Genomic DNA, 26,926 nt, shown 5'->3' on the forward strand with positions numbered 1-26,926 from the left:
CAAATCCTTATCTGCAATCTGCAGGCTTTTCTATCCCAGCTACTCCCACCTCAGCACTGCAGGGATACCCCACAGCTAAGACCCGAGGAAACTCAGTTCCTTGTCTCAGTAGCCAGATCCGCTGCACAAGGCTCAGTGATCATTAGCTGGGATTTGAAGCTAAGGACACTCTCATAAAGCTACTGGAAAAAAGGGGGAATGCCCATTGTTGCTACATCAGCTCTATCACAGATATGTTCCCGGCATCACAAATGGTAACTCTGAGAATGTGGTACTGGCAAACACTGGGGTTTAATTCTATGGTATCACTTCATAAACAGAGAATAGTCAGTACTACATGTTTATAGAACATGCTTTCCTAAGTTCATTGTATCTATGAAACTCCTCTCCTGACCCCGCCAAAACACCTTCATTACTTTCTAACTGCAGAAAAGACTAAGAAGTCTTATATTTAGTGGATACTGGTGATGTTTTCAAAAAGGAAAATAATGTCTGCCTTTAATTTCTTCACTGTATAAAGGGCATGCAAGGGTCTAAGGATGGGTAGACCAGCTTCTTTCAGTTTTATTGTATTTATATTTCACTGGCTTCCAACTACCTCTCATTTTTAAGGTACAGAAACAACTGTGCCTGTCTAAATAAGAATTGTTGATAGAAGACCAATAAATCAATGTCTGTACATTTTGAGAAACAAAGCAGGGTAGCTTCCCATAAGATTAGTATTTCTTAAGTTAATTTGTAATCATACTAGTAATGTGTAGCATTGGTATTTGCAGCATACTAGAAATTTCTAAAGGACATTACTTCAGCTTTTAGGGCAAACTATGTTTTTCAAATATGTACTCTGGAGCTAAAAAAGAAGAAAGGATAGGCAAGTCTTTTAAAAAATAACTAAAAATGTCTTTCTGAGTAATCCACAATAGTGCTTTTCTTTTCAATAGCAAAACAAGGCTCTATTGCCACCCACAAATGACTTTAGAAATAGACTTTGATGCTGTTCCAAAGTGTGCCTATGCCTCATGACCCCTAGAGTTCTAATTTTAGTTCTAATCAAGTTTGCAGCAAAACCTCACAGATATGGTAAAGGAACAATCACTGAACTATAGGATTTCCAACAGCTATGCTGCCTAATTAAGCAAACCATCATTCTGTAAAAAGTAACATGCTTCCTTGGTTGACACATTAATAATCCAAAACTCCTCATTCCCCATGAAATACCTTTTTGGATAAATTAAGTGATGTCTAAATCCAATAGGTTGAAAAAAACCAACTTTGGTTATCACTACTAAAATAAAATAACTACTTAAATTTCCAGACTTCATAGAGTGTCAAAGCCATCATTCAGTCAAGTAAAAACTCACAATATTATCCTCAACTTTCTACCAAGAATCATCATAATTATATGTGTTCTAACAAGAAAATTTTTTCAGAGGAATACCTAAATGCATGTGAAAATTATTCCAATATATGGTTAAGTGAAATAAAAACAACAAAACAAAACAGAAAACCAGGATATAAACCATTTGGTAAAGTTTAAAAATTGGATGAGATACATCACAATGTTAATAATTTTATATCAGACCATTTATCAAGAGGGTCAGTGAAAAAAATTGTGTATGTGTGTGTGTGTGTGTGTGTGTGTGTGTGTGTGTGTGTGTGTATGTAGAGAGAGAGAAAGAAAGAGTGAGAAAATAAATATGGCAAAATGTTGACAATTGGTGAATCTAGGTAGAGGGTATGAGGGATAATTGTAGTGTTCTTGCAACTTTTTAAATATTTGAAAATTTCCCAACTAAATAAGTAAACACATAATTATATTCATAACAAATATTTATGGTAATAAAATCAGGAACTTTGATTCACCCTCTTTAACATTTATAATTTCTCTATAATAAACATATATTGTTTAATCAAACTTAAAAAAAGATTTTTTAAAGGCAAAATTTTCTTTTCAGTAGTCATTAACAATTAGGTTTTATTTTCTTGTTAACAACTTGATGGGATACTTCAAATTTCTCAAGCCTTCCTGTTACAGAAAAAAACATTCTTTTAAAAAGCGGAGTGAAATAGTTTTGAGGCAGTCACTCTTTTATTGCATTACCTTGTTTTCCTGCGCAGAAGTAGAGCACAGTAAGTGAGGGTACATAGTCTGTTTAAGCGCTCTTCCATCAGCAGGACATATGCTTTTTGAAAGCCCACTGCGTGGTGAAAAATAAAAAGCAAAGTTTAGAACTTTGGGGTTCTTTATTCATTTTCCCCCCTCCCACTCTCAAAAGCCGGATGGCACCATTCAAGTTTCTCAACTCTAGTTAGAAATCGTTGGGTTAATAATTACAAGTGACTTTTGGAAAACCCAGCACCAGCTGTACAAGTTATACATGGTTAATCTCATTCCTTCATCCCCTGCTGTTTTACACAAAGGCAGAAGCCTACCAAGCCCAGAGTAAATCTTCTAGTGCCAAAGTTGTTTTGTTCTGGTTTTTGATCATGGGCAGCATGCAGGGATTTTTCCATAATAAACCTCCTGAAGTTCATTTTCTACCTGAATGTTTTGTATGTCACTCCCATCTGAGCCCACCTGTTCAGCAGCTGATAGATGTAACTGTGACCGTCTTCTGTCCAGATGATGATTCTGTGAGCAGCAAGCACCTCTCCACCAGCAAAGAACTGCCCACTTCTACTGACTTCAGTCCACAGAAGGGAAAAATCACAATAATCATAAATCTAAAATACAAAATTAATAATGCACATTAAAAAAGCTTCCAATCTGATCTGCCAGTGAGAGGAAAGATAAATTATGCTTACCAAGACTATTTAGATGGCAGTGTTTATGTAACAACATATTAAGTATTATTAACAGGCCACACTGTACTCATGTACCAAGCTAATATTTTACTAGTACTTATATTTTCACATTTATCATAGAGTAGGTTTCCGTGGATAAACTTTATCTGACTTTATCATTTCAGAATGTGCCCATTAAGCAGAGACCACAAATCCCCAAATTTCTGTGTAATCTTATTCTTTCCATACGATAGTCCAACTTTAACATTTGAAAATTTATTACACAAAATCTTTTGTTAGACAGTACTTAAAATTTTCTTTCAAAAGTATATTATTAAGCATATAAGACAGTATAGTTTTGTTAACTGTGCCAGGTATATGAAACATTAAACAAAAAAAGGATGCTATCAAATGATAGTAACTTAGGTTTTCTTTCTTCTTGAAGATATCAGTGAATATATTTGCAAGAAAGAAATGTATGTCACCTAAAAATGAACATAGTGACAAAGCAGAAAAAAAAATCAATGTTTATAGATAAAAGTATTGGTTTTGATTTTTAATTCTGAAGTATAAGCATCAACTTCTAAAATAATCTGAGATAAATATTCATTATTATTATGGTTTGTTTTTAATAAAAAATAGAGAAGCAAAACAACTGAATGAAGGGGCAGGAAGACTGACAAAGGTCATTCAAAAAGACAACTCATTCTATATTTTCTAATGATATTACTAAAAATGTGTATATCTTATAATTATTGCACTGAACAAGGAAAAATTACATTTGTAGAACACTGGTATTTATTATGTCATATTATCATACCTTCCAACATTTAGAAAATACCAGCAAAAGAAGTCTCTCTGTATATGTACAAAATCGTATTGTCCGGCAGTTCAGAGAGTCAAGAAATTTGGATTCCTTTTCATAGACATCCTGCTTTTCCTTCAAAAGAAAAAAAAATATTTTAGTACTAGCTCTAGGTAATTTACATACAACCACATGAGAGGACTTGTTTCTGGTACACCTGATGTAAATAATACCATTATTATAAAAAAAAGTAACCCAGTTTCCTTTTGAGTTGAAATCCACTTGGATTCAATGATTCATATGAAATCACTCAACATTCTGTGGGGGAGTTTGTTGGATGCTGAAAATGTAAAGATATGAATATGTTACTGATTTTCAGACATGGCATAAGGATAAAACATAAGAAAGTAAAAAAAATGTCAAACCTTATTTTAAAACAGAAAAATGAACAAAGTGCTTTGAAAAGCCAAAAGAGTAGTTAGCACAGAACACCTAGAATAATATATTCTCAATGAGTTTTTGATAATGCTGGGTATGTGTTTCTTGGGCGCAGTATGCCAACACAACTCCTAGGCTTCCGCAACCAAGATATTCCAAAGGAGACCCAGAGCACAGGGCAGCTGAAACGGTTCTGTCACCAGTACAAACATTTTTTTTCTCGGTCCCCTGGATTTGTAGCATGCTAACATTACATGTCACGCCCAGCTGTCCATAGTCATCTCACTGCCACCACTCACACATGCCCACAGAATAGGGGTCTTCTGCTGTATGGGGCAGAGAGATATACTTCCATGATGAATTTTTTATTTGTTATGTTTTTAAATTAAAAATGTAATCCATGTGTGTGTGTAGATAAAAACACATTTGTATATGCATGGAGAAAAGACTAATTGTTACCAATGCCCACCCCTTGGAAGAGGGATAGAGGAAGTACATGGACACAGCATTTATATACTTCTACATTATTTGAACTTTTAACAATGACCTTGTCATACCTTTATAATTTAAAACATTCCAATAAATATGCTTGAAGAATAAAGAGTAGAGCTTCACAAGCTAACCTGAATGCTGTTGATAGATGAAGAGAGATCCCATACTTTGAGCTCACCAGCTACTGATACCACCAAGAGAGAATCTTCTGTAAAATTAACAAAGGCCACATATAAGCTGTCCACTGTTATAACTGGTTGCTATAAAGATCATTTCATAGTCACTTAAGAATTATGCAGGGCTATGTGGGTGGAAAATATCCATGTTTGGGCCTTTTTTACAGAAAGGTTTGGCCCCTGTTAAAAGGAGAGCACCACTAAATGCAGAACAACATCGCAAGCAATCATGCTGGCAATATTACACCTTCCTACTTCAGAAATAAGTAAGGAGCTAGTCTTCTTCATAACAGAAACTGAATTCTCTTCATTCCTACAACCATAAGATACAGCAGGGCAAAAGTTTCAAGGAACTGCTAATCGACAATAAACACCTGCATGTTACTATTACAATATATCAGGCCGAACTGGGTCATAGAAACAGTCTCTTCTTTCCACTTGACTTTCCACTTTTCACCTCTTGGTGACTATCCAATGGCTTGAATCACTGCTATGGGTGTTGAGTTTTTCTTGATCTGGATCAGAGAGCTATTCCCACCAACAGGTAAACATAATGAAGCATTCTAAACTTTTGCCCAATACCTTAACAAACAGTTCAAAAGTGGTATTTTTATATGCAATCTCTTGGTACTCTGTAACACCCAACTATTACCTTGAATTCTCATGGAATGAACAATGCACATGCAGTTGATCCAATCAGGAGACTGCGATGATATAAAAGTGTGAATGACAGCCAAATATTTGGCATCAATTATAAGAACATCTTGATATTCTCCACAGCACAGAAGCCAGCCTTCTCCTGTCATCCGGAATGAGCAGTGGTAATACTATGCAAGTGGAATTCAAAGCAAAAATTTAGTTAATTCTAGCAATTAATGTAATTTTGACTGAGTGAAGGTATCTCTGGATTTCGGGTTTATCACCCATTCAATTTAGGTTTTAGACTGAATGGCAACTAAAATTTCTTTCATTGCAATTATTATCAGTACCTCTAAAGTAGTGATTTTGCACTTCAGTCTCATTTATATTTCAACTTTTTTTTTTTTGGAGAAAGGGGGAACTTTTGGGAAAAAGGAATCTTATTCCAAATCATGGAAAGCTCATAATCATATTATTTCTGGATGCTATATAGAACTAAATGGCAATAAAAATAGGCTCCTTATCCTAGCAACACTGCTACATGCCAAAAGAAATTAAAAGTCCTTGAAGAGTGTTTGAGGAATTCTTGTGCCAATTAAGTTTTGGGAATGGCTTTTATTAAAGATTGAATGATATATTCTATCCTTGACAAGCTCTCTCACTATGGAGGTTTTGATCCCACAGAGGAATTTGTGAATGTTGCAATGCAAGTCATCAATGCTAAAAGCAGCAAGTAAAATATTTAAAAAAACACTTTCAGTACCATTGGAATCATGCAACTATCTTACATATATGCTTGGAGTCTACCTGCCAAATAGCAGAATCTCTTTTAAATATCAGGGAGTGATTATAGAGGTTATGGCTATGCCTGTTGCTCTTTTCATAAATAAGAATTCAGAAATTTAGAACCCATCACCCAAAAATGATTAAAACTAGATACAAGAAAAAAAACTTTTTTGTTTTATAAAAAAGCACATGATTAAAACTGAATCGTGTGTTTTAAATGATTCTGAGTGTGACTAAGAAAAAAGTAAATTGTCTCTCAAATATACTGACGTTAGAAACATACAGAAATAAGAAAAAAAAAGGTTGAATTGTATCTTTTGGGAAAGAAAAATGCCCAAATAACAGGTGATAACTGACACTATTCTACTCAAATGACAAAATAAACATTCAAGAAAAGAATACCCTCCAAAGGCATTTCTTTAAATGTGTGCTTAGCAAAGGTTCTAAAGGAGTTGTAGCATCCAGAAATGTTTTGAAGTAAGTGAATATACTTACACAGATTGCAGTGTGCCTGTAAGGAAGTGTAGCCTTCTCCACACACTGTCCGTTGGTGACATTCCAAACACACATCTCCCTAGCAGAAATAACTTTGTATTATTCTCTGTCATTTCCACTCAATTTGCTGGAATAATTTTCGTACCACCAAGTTTCTCTCTAGTGCTGCACTTAAATGCAGCCTGATCGTTTATGTGGCTTTTTGTTACAGATTACTGGGCAAGAAAATGTTGTGGTCATTAGCAGGGATGACATACTGTATCTGTGTCTTTTTGTTTGGGTAATTACACCCTGCTGCCAGCCTACAAACCTCACTGTAGCACCAACCTGACCTACAACAAATTGTGGGAATACAGCTATCACAGCCTGTTAGAATGACAGTAAAACAATTTTTTCATGGAAACTGCATCCCCTTGAAAATGGTTTATTTCACTGAACTTAAACTATGAATTCTGAAAAGCATAATGCATCAAGGGGCTTCATCTTCTGGAGGTGAGGCATCGATTTTGTAAAAATAAACAGTGCCACCAAGTGGCCACATTTGTTTCATCATTGATACAATATATTTCTTTGCTTCTGAAATCCCGAAATCATCCTTGCCACTATTTAGAAAATTTTAATTGTTTAAAAAACTCTGACTTGCTTATATATATGTTACAAAGACATAGGTGCAGGTATAAAATACAATTACAAAATACATTTTAAATCTATAGTATTTCAGTTCACAAAGACCAGAAGGGCTATTTCAGAGTTTTTTGGTATGATTCTTCAGTTTTGGCAGTTTCTACACATTAGCAAAATTTTCCATGGGGAGAAAAAAAAAAGCTTTACTGGCATTAAAGGAAAACCTGCCATTAAGAAGCAAACGATATGGACTAATAATAGTGTACTATATGCATTTGGTGTTTGCAGGCTTTTATGTTTTTCTAACCAAACATTGGAAATCAGTCTTTAAGCTGGTGGTTCTCAACATGAAGAGAGATTGCTCCCCAAAGGACGTTTGCCAATGTTTAGAGGGATTTTGGGTAGTCACAACTAGGAACACACTACTGCCATCTAGTGGGGAAAGGCCAGGAATGCTGCCATACATCTTAAAATGGACAGGACCTTCCTAGACAACAAAGAATTCTTCAGTGGCCCAAAATGTCATTAGTACTGAGGTTGAGAAACCAAATTTAGATAAAGAAACAAAATAAAATATTCATAGTTTTCTTCTCCCCTTTCTGTTTATATCCAACATTATTCCAAAAAGGATTTGAGGAAATCTGAAAATGCCTGCAATTCAACAAAATAGGGGAAATGTGTGTGTGTGTGAGAGAAATAGAGAGATTGGGAAAAAGGGAGAAACTGAAATATATCTCAAAGGTAAAAAAAAAAAAATTACATGCATATATCCAGGGTAAAGAAGTAGAACCTTAAGCAGCCATTAATATAAAAATGTAGTGTTAGAAGGAATTTCAGTTTGTCGGCTTGGCTCTCAGCTCCAGCTATGCAACAAGAATCACCTGTGTATTTCAAAATTATTGTTGGATTCTAATGCTGTGCTGAGGTCCTGGCATGTGGGGTTTGGTAAAGTTCCTGGTCAGTTACGTTATTTTTAGATAGTCTGTCTCTATCCCTAGCTATATTAATTCTAAACTTTGGCTATATATTAGAATTAGAGAGAGCTTGTTAAAAATGCTGATGTTTGGGGCCCAGCCAAGACATCAAGCCAGGCTAATTAAATAGTTTTTCATCAGTAAAAGTTCTCCCAGTGGTACTAAAGTTTTTAAACTCTCCTGTATTCTAATGCTTTCCCTCTGTTTTTTTTCTTTCTTATTATCATCTTGTTTTCTACCTTAAATTAGAAAATAATTCACAAATATGACACAGCAAAAATGGACTTTTTGCCAATCAATTTTATTTGAGAAAATAAAGCCAATTTGTTGTCTGTCAAAAGTAGCATTGGCTTTTATTAGGTTACATAATAAGACATGAAAATGAGCTATTAAAAGCACATTCTTCTTTCCCTTTTCAAATACTGTTCCCAAAGTTTGCACATGGATTAAATCACCGTCAATTATTACAGAAAACAGTGATTTCCAAATTGTTTTTAATTTTTTAATTTCAATGAAAATAAAAGAGGGAAAATATCTAAAACATAAAATTAAAACCATTGTTAGATTCCCACCAAAAGTTCCTTGAGAAAAGAACTTTTTTTTTCTTCTTCAACTTTATATCCCTACTTCAGCACCTCTATAAAAATTCATTCAATGGATAAATAGATCAGTCACCACTCTTCCATGCACTTTCTGTCTTTCAGAAATAATGCTGTTTTCTCTTGGCCCCATTCCTATTCTCATATTTGCGTGCTTGTAACAGTGTTATTGCTGTGCTCAAATTTTAGTGAAGCATCCAGAGGGAAAGCAGATAAACACAAATGCTTGCTTTGCCATCTTGAATTACAAATTCATTAATATCCTTCACGGTCTCTTTTCTCTTGCTTTCCATTATACTTTTGATTTCCTTGGTCATTCTCAGGCTCCATTCTTCTTCCTGTTTCTTAAATGTTGATTTTCCTCAAATTTATGTCATTACAGGCTTTCTTACATTCTCACACCTCACACACTCTCTGGGTGAGTTATCTACTCCCAGGACCTGAGCTACCGTCTATAGGATGTGGGTGGTCCAGACCTGTTCACTGAGCTCCAGATTTCCACATGCAACTAGCTATTGGATGTCTCTTCCTGGATGCTTTGCAGCACTGCACACTCTTCACATTCAAAATGAAGCAGGACATGTTCTCTCCTCTGCTTCTTATCCTCAACAAAAGGTGTCTTCCCCCATGAGATTCCCAAGTCACTCCTGATTTCACACTTTCTCTCACTGCCCCTCATGTGGAGTATTCACTAACACAAATCTCTTCTCTGAGTCAGCAGCAACAGCATTATCCAGAAACATGTTGGACACACAAGTTCTTGAACCTCAGCTCAGACCTACTGAGTCTGTACATCTGGGAGCAGGGCCTGGCATCTCCATTTAGCCAGCTCTGCGGGCAGTCCTCATGCAAGCTCAGGTTGGAGGAGCACATGTCCAGAAGACGCTAAGATTGGGTGCCTGCCTCTCTCTCCAGTCTCATTCTTGCTGGTGATTGAAAGCTTTATTAATAAGTAATAACTCTCTTTATCAAAGCCAAGGCTTTTTGACTTAAGGTTTTATTAACTATATATGTTTATCAATATGAGATATTAATAGTTATGTCAACATTATTTTGGTTAGTATTCATCTGATAAATCTTTTTCCATCCATTGATTTTTAACTTTTCTATGTCCTTATGCAGTTTTTGTTTTTTAAATTGTCTGACAATCAGTAATGAAACTGGAGGGCTTAGCCCTTTTAAATAATTGGAGTTACTGTTTTATTCAGATTTATTTCAAATATCTTACTTTGTGCTATTTATCCCTATTATTATTATGTCCTTTAGACTAAATATATTTTTTTCTTTTTAAATTAGAAGTTATAGATTCCATTTCTCTTATTACTTTTTGTTCTTTTAGCACTTATCCTAGAAATGTCAACATATATATCTGGCTTGAATTGTAAAGTCAGTCAACATCTTTACCCACCTCTAGAACACCATAACACATGGACTCTGATCACGACACTGTTATATGGATTGTTGATTAGGATTGTGTGTATGTGTGTGTTGGGGGTGGAGAGAGTGGATGGATGTTGGGAGGTATATACAAACATCATTATGTTACAGTCTGTGTTTATTTAAATTTTCTAAAAAAAACGCTGGTCTTTGTTCAATATTCTTTCTCCCATCTGAGATCCTCCATCTGAAATCATTGTTCTTATTGAAGAATATAATTCAGATTATATTCTTCTGATTGAGGGTCTATTAGCAGTGAGCACTCTTAGTATTTGTCTTAAATGTTACAATGTGATCTCATTTTTTGAAGACATTTTTGCTAGAGACATAATTCTAAATTGACAGATATTGCCTTTAAGCTATTTCACTGCTGTCTGGTTTTCACTTTACTGTTGAGAAGTCATCTCTCAGTTAAACTAACATTCCTTTCTAAACAATCTGCTCTTTCTTTTTACTTTCAGGATCTTCTCTTTTTCTTTGGCATTCTGTTGTTTCAACGTCAGGTCTCCAGGTATTTACTTCCTTTCATTTATCCTCGAATTCAATGGGATTCCAGAATTTTAGGATCTATACCAACAGATGGAGTTATTCACTGGGATTCCTGAATCTTAGGACTTATACCCACAGATGAAGTTGTACTTCAGGGAAACAAAGGAAAAAACTGATCATGAAGCAATTTTGAGTCCCCTCCGATCACCTTGGAGGCAGAACTGCTAAGCCTACAATCTTTTATTGGGCCTTCTCAAAGCTAAAAATCACTGTTGTTTGGGAACAAGGGGCCAAGCATTGTAAACTGAATAAACTTCCAGCAGATTAAATTAAGTTTGCTTATTTAAATGCTGTAACTGAAGTACAGGTACTGACTAGAACGTATCCTACAGATGTGGGGCTAAGTTTTGGTTCTCAAAGAGACAGTGTTCTAAAATATTCAAATCACCTTGGAAAAGGAAGGCCAAACCAGATTCCTCAACTCTTTTAACAATTATGTTTGCAGGGCTCACAAATAATTTCATCTTTCATTAAGAATATGTCCATTAGCTTTAGTTTCTTTTTTTGAATTGGACGGCTGTAGGAAAACTCAAGCTAGAACTCAGCTACTTTTCAGATTTATTTTTTGTTGGCTATTAATTTTTTCAATTCTCCAGAGTCTCAGAAAAAATTCATCACCCCCCAAACTCTCTAGCTTGGGAATAAGTATCTCAGCATGTGTAGCAGGATTTGTGGAAGCCCTAGCTTATGAAAACTGCTGGCAATTGTTTAAAAAAAGAATGTACTGGGGCATTTCACTTTAGCCCCATCTAAAATGCAATCTCTCTAAGCATAACAATTATGGCATTGTTATAAACTATAAGGATAGGCACCTCTTTGTATCTGTTCCACTAGCATCTTGTTAAACTAGTCAGTTTCTAAAAGTTGGAAGCCTATTCTTCTTTTGGTTCTCGGAATTCAGAGCCCTATAATTTCTCCCTGGGTTAAAAACAAAAAAGGAGGGAGCTCTCGTTTCAACCAGTAACCTAATGCCCCATTCACAAATGCAGGCTGAATCGATTCCGCATTCCTGCCTATACTTTGGCAAATAAATCGTTGGCAGAGTCTAGTTCATACTAGCTGTCCCATCACGGGGGCTTTTTCCTGCAGCTAAGACCTACTTCATTAGCACAAAACCTCACTTCCATGAAACTGAACCCAAATCATTGTCTATGTTCCTTTCCTTTCACTGTCCCACCATTCCACTTACCACTCAGTCCTTTTCTCTATTTTATAATGATATCAGACAAGTGTACAACATGGAGACTGTAACTACTGAAATTTTTTTTACAAAACTACGAAGGCTTAGATAGGTTTGCTTAAGAGCTCAAAGTGACTTACTACATGGTAAAAGACAAGTGCCTAGATTTTTTCATTTTTAACTCTGTAATAGGTGGCATTTGTCACTATCCTTTACACAGCGAGGCTGCCACAGGGCCCGATACACATGCTGGGATGTTTATTTTGGTCCCAATCCAGCAAAAAAACAAGTATGAGATTGGAAGACTTAGTACTGATTACATTCCTTGGGACCATCACATACATTACACAATCATTCGAGATCTAAATTTTCCTTATGTAACAGAACATGTTAATCACTAAGGTGTCCTTCACCCCTAGAATTCTGAACCCCACCCATGGTTTTAGAAAGGGAGAGAGAATAGAGGTGGTTACAGAGTTCCACGTTTCTCACGTACCCATTTTCAGCTGCGCTAACGACATAGGGCTGTTTAGAGAAATCCCTTGCTCTTGCCAAACAGGTTACTGAAGCCGAGTGACCAAATAGAAGTTCCTTGGCCGAAATCTGAAAAATGATGAGGGTAAGTTTTTAAACAGCTGTAAACCTTTTAGTTGAAGAATACAGATATCATATCATGTACGACATATTCATAATTGTAATTAGGAAATCCTGTTATATTTTGTCTTCTACATAATTTTCAGGAAAACTGATACATGGCATATCAAAATCCACAGAATAATAAATTTCTAGATAAAGAAAATGTGTTGTATCCTTTCTTTGTTTTTGGATTTGTATCCATCATGAAATCTAGGCAATTGCCAGACCTGTTTTACAACATTTAGGTTTTGAATATAAATAAGTCAGTGTTGATGTTTATTATGCTTAAAATGTGCCTCAAATGATAGTAGCATATTAATGTACAAATTTCAGGATTCAGAAAGAGTTTACAAAATAGTACAAAGAAAATACTACCTTTTTGTAGCCATCATAATATCTTATTTGGCTTCCTGCCTCAGAAATAGTAGAAATTAACTTCCCCACATTAAAAATAAAAATGAACTAAGCTATTATTTATAATGCCCATATTTTTCTCCCATGTATGAATTTAAAAATATGGCACTAAGGACTAATAGTTCCATTAGCTCATGTCTGAAAGAAGTCTATTGCTATTATTTTATAAAAATGATTATGAAAATCAAGCTATAAAATAGAAAACATGCAAGATCCCATCAAATGGACAAGGGATTGTCAATACAGACTAAATATTTAATTTGAGTGACTAGAAAACTTGTGAGTAATAAACTTGTCTTGTGGGTAATAAAAAACTATTTTCAAATGAATTAATATTCATTGTATTTTTTCTGAACTATGCATATATATATATATATATATATGTGAAGAATATATATATATATATAGGTGATATTGCAATTATATCAATGAGGACAAATGATCTCAAAATGGAACTGTTCTCTGCTTTCATTTTATTTCAGTCATAATCAGAAATATTTCTTTAAAAGGTCTGTTATCAGACTAAATTTCCAGTGCCATAAAGAGGGTTTTGTGATTGTTTAGAATCATTTACAACCCAAGTTATGACTGCCTATCTTTTTCCTGGGAAATACAAAAGGTTCCATCTCAGAAAACAACATACTGTCTTTCCCCATCATCACACTTGGGAATACATACCCTTTAAATTTGGAGAATTTATGCCCCAGAATATGGAGGCACTTATTTCTAGCTTTCTAATATATTGCATGCCAAATTAAGCAATGAATCAGGGCAAACCAAGGACATTCTTTCCTCCAAAAAAAAATCACTATGGCCAAAATATCAGAATGGAAGATAGGGCATTGCTTTTCTTATGAAGTCCTCATTCTGCTACTAAATCCCCACAGATTGTTGAATAAGCTGAGACAATTCACTATAATATCCTTATTTTATCATATTCTAGAACTGCTGTGAAGAATAACAACAAAAAAATTTATAATCGTACATAATCATTGTCATGATGAAATCCAGGAGACCTTCACTTCTATTCATTGGTTGTTACTTCTAGGAAGAACTAGTCCCCCCTTTTCCCATCCCCAGCACTTCCAATACCACACATAGGAAAGGGAAAAGAATGGACAATCTGATGAGCATGTACCATATTCCAGGCACTGGTGAAAACTATGAACAAGGTTGAATTTCCATTTCACCGGTGATGAAATTGAGGCTCAAAGAATATAACTTATTTGGCCAATATCACAGAGTTGGTAAATATTAGAGCTAGAACTTCATCAAGATCTCCTTTCTTTTTCTCTACACAATACTGCTATTTCTTCATTTTGTCACTCTTATGTTTCCTTCTGAGTATTAAACAGGAAAAACAGAATATAACAATGCTAAGGGAATATAACTGAGAGGATGCTTGACTCACCTTTCTTTGTGCTTAAAGGTATTAAGAAAAACAGAAATTAATACCAGGAAACCCAAGAGAGGACATTCCTAGCATGCACCTGGAGACACTCCTCAATGGCAGACCTCACAAAGTTTGGAAACTAGAGATCTTTGGGAGTCTGATCCTGAGCCTAGAAGGATCATGCATAATCTGGGCATGTGATGAAAAGCCCAGAATATGGAGGCACTTATTTCTAGCTTTCCTGTACCTTGCAATTCCACCACCTACTACCCAGGAAAAAACTGAGATGTATACCCAATCTCCCAGTGAATACTTGGATACTCCAAGATGTCCAGAACTTAAATCATTTTCTTTCCCTCTGTTTTTCTATTTTCTAAGTCCTTCTATTTCTTGTAATACAAATACATGATACTGTCATCCCTCCAGTCCCACCCATCGCCTAAACCATAAATTCGAAGTGTATCCTTGACTGTTTTCTGCTCCTTTAGCCGTATCTAATTCGTTGCTCAGTTCTGTCCATTCTTTCTTCCTAACATCTTCCCAGTTTTCACCTCTTAATCCCCACTGCCACTGATTTGGTTCATACTCAAAAACATTTTGACTAAATTGGAGAAGCCTTCTGCCCATACATAGTCCCTGTGCCTTAGAACATCTCCCCCTCCCTCCAATATGCTCTTCACATTAATATCAAGTGATAGTCTAAGCCAAAAATATAATAAAATACAGCTGACCTTTGAACAATGGAGGGAATAGGGTGCAGACCCTCTATGAAGTCAAAAATCTGTTGATAACTTTTGATTCCTCAAAAACTCAACTACTGATAGCCTGCTATTGACTGGAAGCCTCACCAATAACATAAATGGTCGATTAGCATGTAGTGTTATGTTATACATATTATATACTGTATTCTTGCAATAAAGTAAGCCACAGAAAGTGTTTTTTCAAATTGTCACACATCTCCAATATATTTATTTAAAAAATCTGCATATAAGTGGGACTACACAGTTCAAATCTGTGCTGTTCGAGTCAACTGTAGTACTGCATCATCTCTTTGCATAAAACATCCTTGAAATCCCTTAATAGCACCATTGTTTTTAAATAGGAATGGCATTAGCTATTGTTAGTTAAAAAAAAAATCAAAATCCTTCAGCATGTCAGATTCCACACTGGGTCTTCCCCATCCTTCACAGATACGTCTATCCTCTGTAGCTTACCCTTATATTTCAGGTCTACTCAACTACTTTTAGCAGTTTCCTGAAGGCAGACTATTCATGCCTTACACACACACACTTCTCATTCTCTTTTGGCGATCTCCTCCCACCTTCTTCTCCTGTCCAAGTCTTGTGCATCCTTTAGAACTCAGCTCAAGCATCACTCTCAGAGAGCTTTGCCCTTCAAAATCACAATGAGATACCACTTCACACTGATTAAGATGACTATTATAAACAAAAAAACAACAGAAGGTAATAATGTCAGAGAGGATGCTGAGAAATTGGAAGCCTTGAGCATTACTGGCAGCAATGTAAAATGGGACAGCCACTACGGAAAACAGTATACAGGTTCCTCAAAAAATTAAAAACAGAACTACCACACAATGCAGCAATCCCACTTCTGGATACACACCAAAAAAAGTGAAAGCAGGGACTCAACCCCAAGAAACTTAAAGGAGGAATCTGTGCCTAGAACAAAAAGCATCTGTGTAATTTGACCAATGACTGTATAAGTGTGTGTCCTGAGATTTGTTTTTCCACTTTACATGGTAGCACGTGAGTGTTTAAGACTGAGGAACCTGATGTATTCTCTTACCTAAAGCCTTTCTGAGGTGGAAGGGAGTTTCCGAATGTAGAATGAAGAGGAAATAGATGGCTCCTAGTTCATTTCATACCCATTCCCTGCACCTTCCTTCTCCCTTCTTGCTATGTTCTCCTTGATTTGTCCATTGGCCTCAAGCTGCCCTGCAGCTATCAGGTCATCCACATTGTCATATCCTCTTTTATAATCTCCCATGCCCTCAAGTCTTCCTTATCCTTCCCCAGCCCAAATCATTCCTTTATACACACATTTTTGAAACCACTAAGCATTAAAGTATCAGTGATTGACAGTCACTTGACTGTCTTATAGATAAAGATTTGGTGAGAATTCAAAAAAGCCTTTGATTTTTTAAAAGCCTAGGGTTTTCTCTGCTAATAGCTAATCTGTTGTCATATACAGTCAAGATTCATAGGAAAAATAAGAGATGTTCATTCTTTTTGGTCCTATGGTTAGCCATAGAAAACATTAAGGAAAACTCTCATGTGGAAAATCTCACATTGACAGTAATCAATATCTTATTCGTGTTATTAACTTTTTCACAATGTCCTCACAGTGAATTTCTAAAACACTAAGCTGATCCAATCTCCAACTTGACTCTCCTCAATGATTCTCTTTGTCTCTTCACCGTGCCAATCTGATTCCCACTGCCACTTAAAATATCTTTAACCATGGATCTCTCAATACTGGCATAACTGGCATTTTGGATGGGATAATTGTTGTGAGGAGCTGTTATGTGCACTACAGGATGTTTACTCTACCCACTAGATGCCAGCAGCATTCCTCTTTCCCCAGTGTGACCACCTAAAATGTCTGCAGATGTTACCAAATGTTTCTTAGTGGGCAAAAACTCTCTATTAAGAACCACTGCTGTAACTGCAAGCAAAGGTCTATTCCTAAGAGAAGCACAGCATAAGTTCTGCTGAAAATGCAGTGAGATCTCTTCATGCTCAGAGCACCATGTATAACTGCATCACATCAGCTATGTCCTCCCTCTGCTGCACTGCAGCCTCTTGGGGAGCCAGCACCAGGTCCTCTCATTCCATTTGAACTCAGGTACCTAACATCCAGCCTTACTTATAATATGCACTCAACAAATGCATGCTGAATAAATACCAGGAACATACGTAAAAAGATGTAGATGCTAGGATTCCAGTTTTTTAAGTGTATAGCAACCTACACATTATAAGACAATTAATCCACCTAGAAAGCATTACACTTCAACATTAAAAAGAGTAGCAAGACATTTAAAGCCATTTAGGAGTCCAAGTTTAAACTGTAAGAGGTAATAAATGTGAGGACCACTTTTCAAAGCTCAGTTGTTGCAGTAATACCAGCTCCTTCTTTCAGGAATGTTCATAAACATTGAGCTGAGCTGGTCTGCTATGCAGTTCTTGGCAGTCCTGAATGTAACTCTTCAGTGATGGGAGATGTTAATTAATTACACTATAAAATAGAATTACAATTAATTGTTAATTTAGGTTTTAAAGTGACAACTTTAAAGGCTAAAAATAGTCTTTGATCTTTAAAAGGCTTCTTAATGAGGGCAGTATACTTTAAGTACATCATTAGTTAAAATGTTCAAACCAGGTCTAGAGGCTGTTAGAGCTAAGCAAATATCTATTGCAATATGTTAAGTGTTTATGACTTGGAACAGGGACAATTAATTGCTAATCAATGGGCCAAATCCTAGGTGAGGTCCAATTCTGAAATAGGAGGATGACAATAGTAAATTGGATTTAGAGCTTTTTTGATGTGATCTGTAAAAACCACTGGCAAGCAGAGACTAAAAGAATAACAAGAAGGCCAAACTGACAAGACACCCAGATAATGAAGATATTACTCATTGACTTACTAGTGATTTTCAAGGGTGCCCTTTGTTTAGATTAATGAGCCATAGGTTTTAGAATTCTACTTAGATGTCTATAGTTCACTTACTTACACATATAATTCAGGATAGAAAATAGCAAAACTCACATAGCTTAAAGGGTGATAGCAGTTAGCTGGTAGCTAAGATTAGGAATATTCATAACGTGATTCGCAAATATGATCTTGCTCCAACATAAAATACTTCACCTTCTCCAAATTCAGAAGCCAATTTATTACTTTAGTAAGCACCTTTTAGCAATCATACAAAACTTTCACTGTCGTTGCAGGTGGATTAAGCAAGCTGCCGGTGCAGCCTGTTTCAATATCAATAATTTTCACTAACCTTTAGTTCAGGTGAGAGACTCCAGAGACACAGCTGACCCTCTTGACTTCCAGTCACAATCGTTTGCTGGTCATCCGTGACCATGATGGCAGTGATGGTGTGAGGAGGGGCCCTCTTTCCCCAGAGTGCCACTGCCTGCAGGGAGGACCTCATGTTGAGAGAGAATCCTGGACACACAGAGAAGGGGGGAAGTGTACAGTCATCTGTCATAATTTTGAGAAACTGATCATATCACAAAGTGGATTTATGATGACACAGATTTGAATGTGTTCTCCCAGAGCTATGGAGAAGGGGGCTTCCCTATTAATTAGAGGAGAAGGGAGTCATCAGACATTTAAATTATGCCCAGTGTTAACCTGTCAAAGAGGAATGACTTTTATCTCAATTCTTCACTATTGATGCTGACAAAGAGAAGGATAGGAATACTCTACCCACTGCACACCTTGCTCTTACGGGTGGCCCTGGTCTGCTCTAGAGCCCAGCTAGGCCTCTCAAGAAGAACAGAGCTGTCTAGACACTTGAATTTGAAAAAAGCTTTGCAGATCCTTGCTCTCCAGAAATGTCACCTCACCTAAGTAACAGACATCTGAACTTTGCTATTAAAAAGTACATCTCTTCCATAAAACAGTGTTTCCTAGTCTTCAAAGATTCACATGCGACTATCATGACTTCTGTCATATTCATGTTCCAGCTAACCTACTTTTAGTACTTTTTATATGACCCATTTTTGTATTTAGTTATCTTCCTAAATACTAACTTTCATGAAATCACTGCCTTCATGTGTTAGTTACAAAGGTAAAAATGATTATATAATTATGTCTAAAAATGCTTGCCTGTGTACCACCCAAAATGATCTGAAATACCACCCATAGTGATATGTGCATTATAGTTTGTAACACATTGAGTTAAATGTGCCCCCCCAAATAGGCTTTATTTTCTTAAGTACCAATAATTGGGGGTGAATAATGCTTTAAATCCTTAAATAAATTGGTGTCGTTTCTGCTGTGATTTAGTAGTATATATGTAATCTTATTAAAAATGTCAAAGACAGAAAGATACCAAGCTTACTCCCCACATTTGGCTTGAGAAAGCTAAGAAAATGAAAAGCATCTGCCCTTCAGGACTTCTGGTACTAAAGCATTAAAAAGTGTAAAGTGTATGCACCAAAACAAAATTTTAAAATATATGTTACATATTATTTGTAATGTTCAATTACACAGACACACACACAGAGATACACACACACACACTTACCCACTTCAGCAAAAATTTTATATTGGGGTGAAATCTTGGGAATTAGCAGGTGCATTCTTATATATAAAAATATATAGGGAATACCTACATAAATTTTCCTACATAAAACACAGCTCATGCAACAGCTGACTTGTATTCAAATCAACTGATTAGATAGGGAGGGAAAAAGAAGCAAAAAAAGTAGGAACAACAAAGAAAAAGAAGCCCCAAAGCCCACAAACCTATCATTAAAGCCACAAAATCTGACAGTCATAGGCCTTGTAGTGGAAGAACAAATTAGCTCAAAACTCAATCTCCTGAGGGCTCCATGGTATTCCAGTCCAAGATAATTACTACCCATTATGGCACTGACTGACTAAATAAGGGATGATGAGATGCCCGATACACCCTGTTTAAGAAGGCAGAAGCATAGAAAGTAGTAGTTTTAACAATTTCTAAGGCAAAGAGTTAAATAGATAATAACTTTCATTTATCAGGAAAATTTGCTTTGGGGGAATAGCTCGTTCTGGCGAAAACCAGACAATGTAATACCAGAGAAGATGACAAATCTGGGAGGGAGAAGAACCTGCATGGGTGTACTTTAACACGCTGCTTCTCAGAGGCACTGCTCCTAACCCTGTATTAGTTTTTTCACGATAACTCCTAGCATCACAATGAAAATTCCCATTAGAAAATCATTTGCACTTTGACCTCCACTCTTGCCTTGGCTAATGTGTGCTTCTCAAAGTAAGAAGTGGTAGAAAAAGAGGTTTTCCTGGCCACACTGTTCCAGTGGAAACTGGGCATTTTGCTCTATACACAATGTGCACATGGCTCTGTCTAAGGATTCACCTGTCACCCTTTTAACTTTACCTAGGAAACTATATTCAAGGAAATTTGTATAGACTGCTAAGCAGAAATAAATCTGGGGAACGTTTTTCAGGAAATGCATTTATAATGATTAACTAGCATTATATTTAAAAAAAACTAATTCCTGAGGTGAGTTATTTATATCCCTATTACTCTGGAAAATTAGCTTCTCTTACGTGAATCACTGTATCACTGTCTACCTGGTAGCTAGCCACTTTGTATTATTCTGGTTTTGTATTTCCCTTAAAATTATCTACTGTGCATTGAAGTCCCCCTCATGAAATGACACAATACCTCAAGGAGAGAGACCAGGCTGTGCTTAGTACAGTGTCCGGCCCACAGTGGGTACTTGATAAGTATTCTTTTAAAAAAACTGATCTTGGTGCTTCTTCCTTCTACATTCTTTGTAAAAATGGGAATCATTTCTTAGCCATTTCACCTTCCCTACAGTGCCTGAAGGACAGTACTTTGAACATAGGAAAACAATAAATATGGATTGAATAAATCATTTCTTATTTTTAAGCCCTGTATCCCAAAAGAGAGGGAGCTCATTTAGAGTATTAAACTTTAATTCAAGTTAGACTTAAATGTGAGTCACTTAATTCCTCTGACCTTCAGTTTTCTCACCTCTAACAAGGGAGTGGTGACACTACCTCGTTCAGGATGTTGAGGGTGTGAAGTGAAATGGGAGCATGTTTACGATGTGGAACAGAGTAGAATTCGGCAAGTTGCTGTCATTTTTATCTTAGCTCCTGTACCTCTGCATAATAGCAATGGTTACCCATCAAGCTTTTTCAACATTACACTTTTGGTTTATTCTTATTCAAATTAAATTCATTTTAAATTCACTAGATTTTAAATCCTCCAAAGGTAGGGACTTCTGTCTGAGATTTATCTATTGCTATATTCTCAAGGCCCAGAAAAGGGGTTAGGACAGGTAACTATTTGCTGAATTAATGAAAAAAATGAATGGAAGTGTACATTATAGTCTAAAGACTCGCATCTAGTAAAAGCATCCATACATACAAATATTTACAAATGTTTCAGTACCTAACCAAAAAAAAATCATGTGGAGCTTAGAAAATCAAATATCAGTCATTTCATAGGTTAAAATCCTTAAAAAATCATAGGATTCCTAACACATCCAAATTAGGGAAAAAAAAGCACTGAGACCAAAGCTACAAGAAATCATCTCAACCAGAATTGATCCAGAAGCATCCAGAATGCTAAATGTAGTAAAAACAGAACTGGAATTCAGAGATCTAATTCTAGGTCTACTACTGTCATTTATTATCTTTATTCCAGATTATAAGGGCAACATAACAATAAGGATACTATTGCCTGCACTGCCATCATCCCAGTATTCTTATGAGGAACAAATTTGATGACATAAATAAAAGCATGAGTATAAATATACATATTATGCTATCATTATAGCTATGCATATATTACTCATATTATAAACTTCCATAAATCTAGAATCTATGGTAAGAAGTACTGTTGGGGGTCATTAATGTAATTCCCCTCACTTATAAGAAAGCTGACAATTAGAAATGTTGTCTACATAACTCTTAAGATCACCTCTAATTCTGAAATTCTAAGACAGTGAATTGTATAGTCAGAATGAGTAAATGATTAAAAGGTTGCACATCTCAGAAGCCACATTTTTTTAGACTCTTTCTCTTTTTTTTTTGCAGCAAAATTGAAAAAGTAACCCCAGAAACTTAGTGCTTTACTCTCAATAGGAGAGAGCAAATCTATGTCTTCTGAGACCCTGTACAATTCCCCAGAAATCTCTAATCAAAATTAAACGTCAAAGGAAAACAAGCAAAATACCTATTATAGAGTCTCTAACTTAGAGGGAAGCTCTGCGATGTGGAGGAGAGAGTTATGTCCCTGAGAGAAATATATTGTCTTGTTTCAAATAATTATGTGTCTAGACAAATTTTAAAGTCTTTGGAAAGGGATTACAAACTTCTATCACAGCCCTCAATTTATAACTATTATATTCCAAATCTGAGTGTCTGAATGATATTTTGGAAGATTTAAATCAAGACTATGGACAGATGTTTATAGGTCCTTAAGTGATTGCTAAATCTAGTCTATTTAAAAGCAATTTAAGAAACATTTTCACTGGAGAAAAAAAAAGACATTAAAAAATAAATACTTCCATAAATAGAGATAAAATTATAGACTATGTTATAAAGGGCAAATAAATTTCCCTCATTTGAATCTAGTCACAGTACCAAGTACAACATTTTAGATTTTGATATTGTATTTTATAACTTATATAATCAATATGATCAATACTTTATTATATAATCAATATAGCTATTGAAAAATTATATAAACACACACACAGCTATATTCTTAAGTGACTTTCAAATAATTTCTACACAAATTTTTGACTGCAGTCTACCCAGATATCACAGCAGATTTTCAGGATGAGAAGATGGTTTTCAAGAAGCTTACAAACTGCAGTTTTTAAATCTTTGGAAAAAACCTATGTAAATTTATTACTCACTTATTACACAGTTGCATATATATATATATATCCTACTGCTCTTCCCAAAGTGGCTAATTGTAACAAGTGCAATTGCTTTAGACCTGTATTAAGTGCTATGTGAACATGGGGAAGAGTGTGTTGTGACCTACAGAGAGTAATTGATGTTTCACCAACTTACCTATGCATCAATTTTTGTTCCTTTCTTCAAAAATATATAGTCTCTCAAAACCCCTTTCATATACATTTATTTTTTGATTACTTCTGAAAGAATAATGAAGAAATAACTCTAAGGGAAAAGATTATTTTAGATCAAATAATTATTATTAATTATATTAATCTAATAATTAGATCTAATAATAATTATTAAAGTGCATATTATAAAAGGTGGTTTTAGTACATTTTAAATATATATAAAGACAAATTTACTTTATACCTAACTATGAAAAAAAGCATAATACTAAGTTTAAACACGTTATTTTAATATTACATGTTTAAATATATAGATTAAAATTTAGGTAAACAAAGCCAAAATTGAATTTTTGACATACTGTTTGGATTTCCTGTTATGGTTAATAAAGTCAAACTGTTCAACTTTACAATTTCAAAATTTTGCTTCTAAATGAGAGAGATTTCAGACTGTTATTTACAAATAGTTTTTAGTCATTCAAAACACATGAAGTTTTCATTGTTAGAAAAGCTCATTGCTTGCCACATAGCTGACATTCGATAAGTATTCTTTAATTGACTGTATTTGATCTTGAAAACTGACCAAGAATTCACTAGACACTAGAAGAAACTTCAAGAATATGGAGTTAAAACTTTTATTTTGCTGATGAGGAAATGGAGGAAAAGTGATGTCACTTTCCTAGAACCAGAAGGTCATCTTCTGCTGGTAGAACTATTATTGTGTGGAAAGTTCCCTGGTTCCCCTCTTGGTGTTCCACCCAAACGGATGGAAATATAAGGTTTCTGTTCTAGGTTGATCTTTAGGTTGTATCCAGCATACCACCATCTTGGTTAATTTAATCCAAAATATACATTACTGTGAAGAAAAGAGGAAGGAAAATGTAAGAGTTAGATAAATCTTGGCCTTTTTCCTCCCTTAACAGCTAGCAAATATTCTTTGAACCTCAGTTTTCTCATCTATAAAATGGAAAAATAATTGCCTTGGAGAATTGATGTTGAGGATAGGTGATTCTATAAAGAAAATGCTTATCACAATTCCTTGCTCAAAACTGGCACACAGCAGATGTTTATGAATGAATTAATGATGCAATGGATCACAATAATTTTATATCATGGGTAAAGAAGGTGACTATCACTTTCCAGCAATGTCTTTCTCAGTGTGAGATTTCTTTCTTTAAATTTACAATACTGTTATTACAATTTCTTTTCTTAAAAATACTGTGGTATGTATCAGAACATTTGGCCTTGAAAATGCACCAATTTGCTATTATTACTTTTAAAGTCTATGATGACCTTTTAATTAATGATTCCAGGTCATATTAGGGTTGTCAAATTTAGCAAATAAAAATAATAGATATCCAAGTTCAGTTTAAATTTCAGATAAATAATTTTTTAGTATAAACATATCCTAGGTAATATTTGGGTCATGTTTGCACCAAATATATATATATAGTTTATTACATGAAACAGGCTTATAAAAATTTTGTTTATCTGAAATCCAAATTGAGCCAGATATCCTGTAGGCATCTTAGGGCTGCTAGCAATCTGACAACCCCAGGCTGCAGTTAAAACAGAGCCTTGAAGATCACAATCACAGCTCTCCCTCCCTCTTCAGATAAGGGGATGGAGGCCCAGGAAAGTTGTTTAGTTGGCACACTGGGAAGAGAGTGGCCAAGCAAGAACCAGAACAAAGTGTCCTAACAGCTCATCCAGAACTCTCCCCCTGCACACTATGACAAGACAGCCCAAACTTCCCTTCCAGAAGGTCTTAGTGATCTGCTAAGGAAAATTCTTTGTTATTTTGGTAGTTCTTAAAAATTAAAAACAAAAAGCAAAGAACAAAAACAAAAAGTCAAGCGAAACAATAAAAACTCATGTACTCAGGCTCCAACGTGGCTTCCACTGCCATTAAAAGTTGGGCTAACACAGTTTCTGGTCTCTTCTGCATAAATAAGATACCTCACAAGCACAAGAAAAGACAACATACTATTATAGCCATCCTACTCACCTTCACCTTCTTTCCGGGAGCAATTTTTTTAAATCTCTGATTTGCCTGAGGCTGTAATGAGTATGATGCAAGTGTGGCTTTGTGGCTGGTGCCTACTGGACACTGGAATTGTTTACCTCTCACAAATTGCTTTCTTCAAGGACACGCTGAGACATGGAGTCTCTTACCAGCCTCAAAACAGAGACAAATCTCAAACCCCTTGACTGAAGGCAGCCAACCAGAAAAACCCAAAGGATAAAGTCCTCATGAATTCTGGGAATAACCTCCTGACCAAAGTAAACATCTGTGAGGAAAGTATAAAGAGTGTAGCAGTCAGTAATGTAAGTTTCAGGATAAAATAAATTTGGATTTGAATCTCAGACCCGCCACTTAGAGTTGTGTGACCTCTCTGAATTCCATCTCGTAAGTGGAGAGGAATCCTACCTACTTTCTAAAACTCTCATGCATGGGTGTGTGAGGGACACAGATGAATTACTTCATGATTCTTTCCTTTATCTTGAACCCAGAGGAAGTATTGTTTCTAATTTTTGAGTTTAGGGTAAGAGAGCTTGGAGTGTTAAAATTCATTAAATTGTACATTTTAAATGGATGCAGTTTACTGTACGTAAATTTTACCTTAATAAAGTTAGAAAAAAACAGAGATTGGAGATCAGAGTAAAGTAGATCAGCCTATGCCACACGGCTAGCTAGTAAGTGACAATAAATTGGGAGCGGGCAAAGTGAAGCTTTATGAAGGAACAAAGAACACAGGCACGCTGGAGAGAAAGTATCTGGGTAGGAGGATAGGCCGGAGTGAGAGCCACCTTAACCACAGGGGAAGGGGAAGCCAGCAGCCCCGGAAGTCCATGGGAAGCTAGGGGTATGTGCACCACTGGTCTCGGCAGAAGCACTGTTCATCAAAACCTGTTTGCAGATGCTCCCCAAGCAAAAGGTCTTATTTTATCAACAGATTGTAATCAGATCACTCTTTAGAGAAGATAAAAAAATTGTTTCTACAAAGTCAAACGCTGCCCAAGGCATATCAATCCAGTACAGCATGACTATTTCAGAATTAACCCCTAATATTAAAGACAACCTCCTCCAAAAAAGTTGTTGAGTGGTTAACTCCTACTTAAGAAACTCCAGAAAGTAAGGTATTCCCTGTGTCTTTGGCAGAGAATACCTTATCAAGTAAAGTCAAGGGTAAAAGAATTCAGGGATTAAGGAAAGAATTAAATGATAGGCAAATTAATCTATGAACTCAAAACACCCATGAACTGGAACATGTAAAAAACAAAACAGCCAAGGAATCACATCCCCTCACTCTTCGGATGGCGTTTCCGTATCAGCTTATAGCTGTTTCAGACTTGTGAGACAAAAATTTTCACAAAGCATTAGATTCAAACCTCCTTGCCCAGAGGCTGTATTATTACAGAGCTAACATGGCCAAATTAATGCCAGGTAGTGTTCCATTTGCAGTCATTGTCAAACAGATTAGCAATCAACTAGTAAAAGAAACGTGGGAAGCACCACTGTTCCAGTCTGTTCTTAAATAAATTCAACAAATATTTATCGAGAACAAATGTATTCAAGGTGGTAGGTTGGGCTGCAGAGAGCACAAAGAACAGAAAAACACAGTCCTTGACCACAAAGTATTTACAACTGAGTTATCCTATGGTTAGTTTTAACTAAGTATTCCTGC

General features: G+C 35.7%; 1 protein-coding gene across 10 annotated transcripts in view; it reads right to left on the bottom strand.

Annotated features, from left to right (window-relative positions):
• Positions 1–26,926, bottom strand: part of WDR72 (WD repeat domain 72) — a 221,291-nt gene that overhangs the window by 184,657 nt on the left and 9,708 nt on the right. For 8 of the 10 annotated variants that reach the window (XM_073211876.1, XM_073211877.1, XM_073211873.1 and 5 more), the window contains exons 2-9: positions 18,443–18,609; positions 12,475–12,581; positions 6,616–6,694; positions 5,348–5,522; positions 4,651–4,727; positions 3,605–3,724; positions 2,579–2,724; positions 2,102–2,198 (exon numbers count right to left, since the gene is read on the bottom strand). In XM_073211876.1, the coding sequence (XP_073067977.1) occupies positions 2,102–2,198; positions 2,579–2,724; positions 3,605–3,724; positions 4,651–4,727; positions 5,348–5,522; positions 6,616–6,694; positions 12,475–12,581; positions 18,443–18,595 (954 nt within the window). In that variant the 5' untranslated portion in view covers positions 18,596–18,609. Of the gene's footprint in view, positions 1–2,101; positions 2,199–2,578; positions 2,725–3,604; positions 3,725–4,650; positions 4,728–5,347; positions 5,523–6,615; positions 6,695–12,474; positions 12,582–18,442; positions 18,610–25,245; positions 25,423–26,926 lie in introns of those variants that run through there. The other 2 variants (XM_073211878.1, XM_073211875.1) reach the window with 2 other exon arrangements.

Source organism: Manis javanica, chromosome 8 (assembly GCF_040802235.1).
Source record: "Manis javanica isolate MJ-LG chromosome 8, MJ_LKY, whole genome shotgun sequence".
Lineage (NCBI taxonomy): Eukaryota > Metazoa > Chordata > Mammalia > Pholidota > Manidae > Manis > Manis javanica.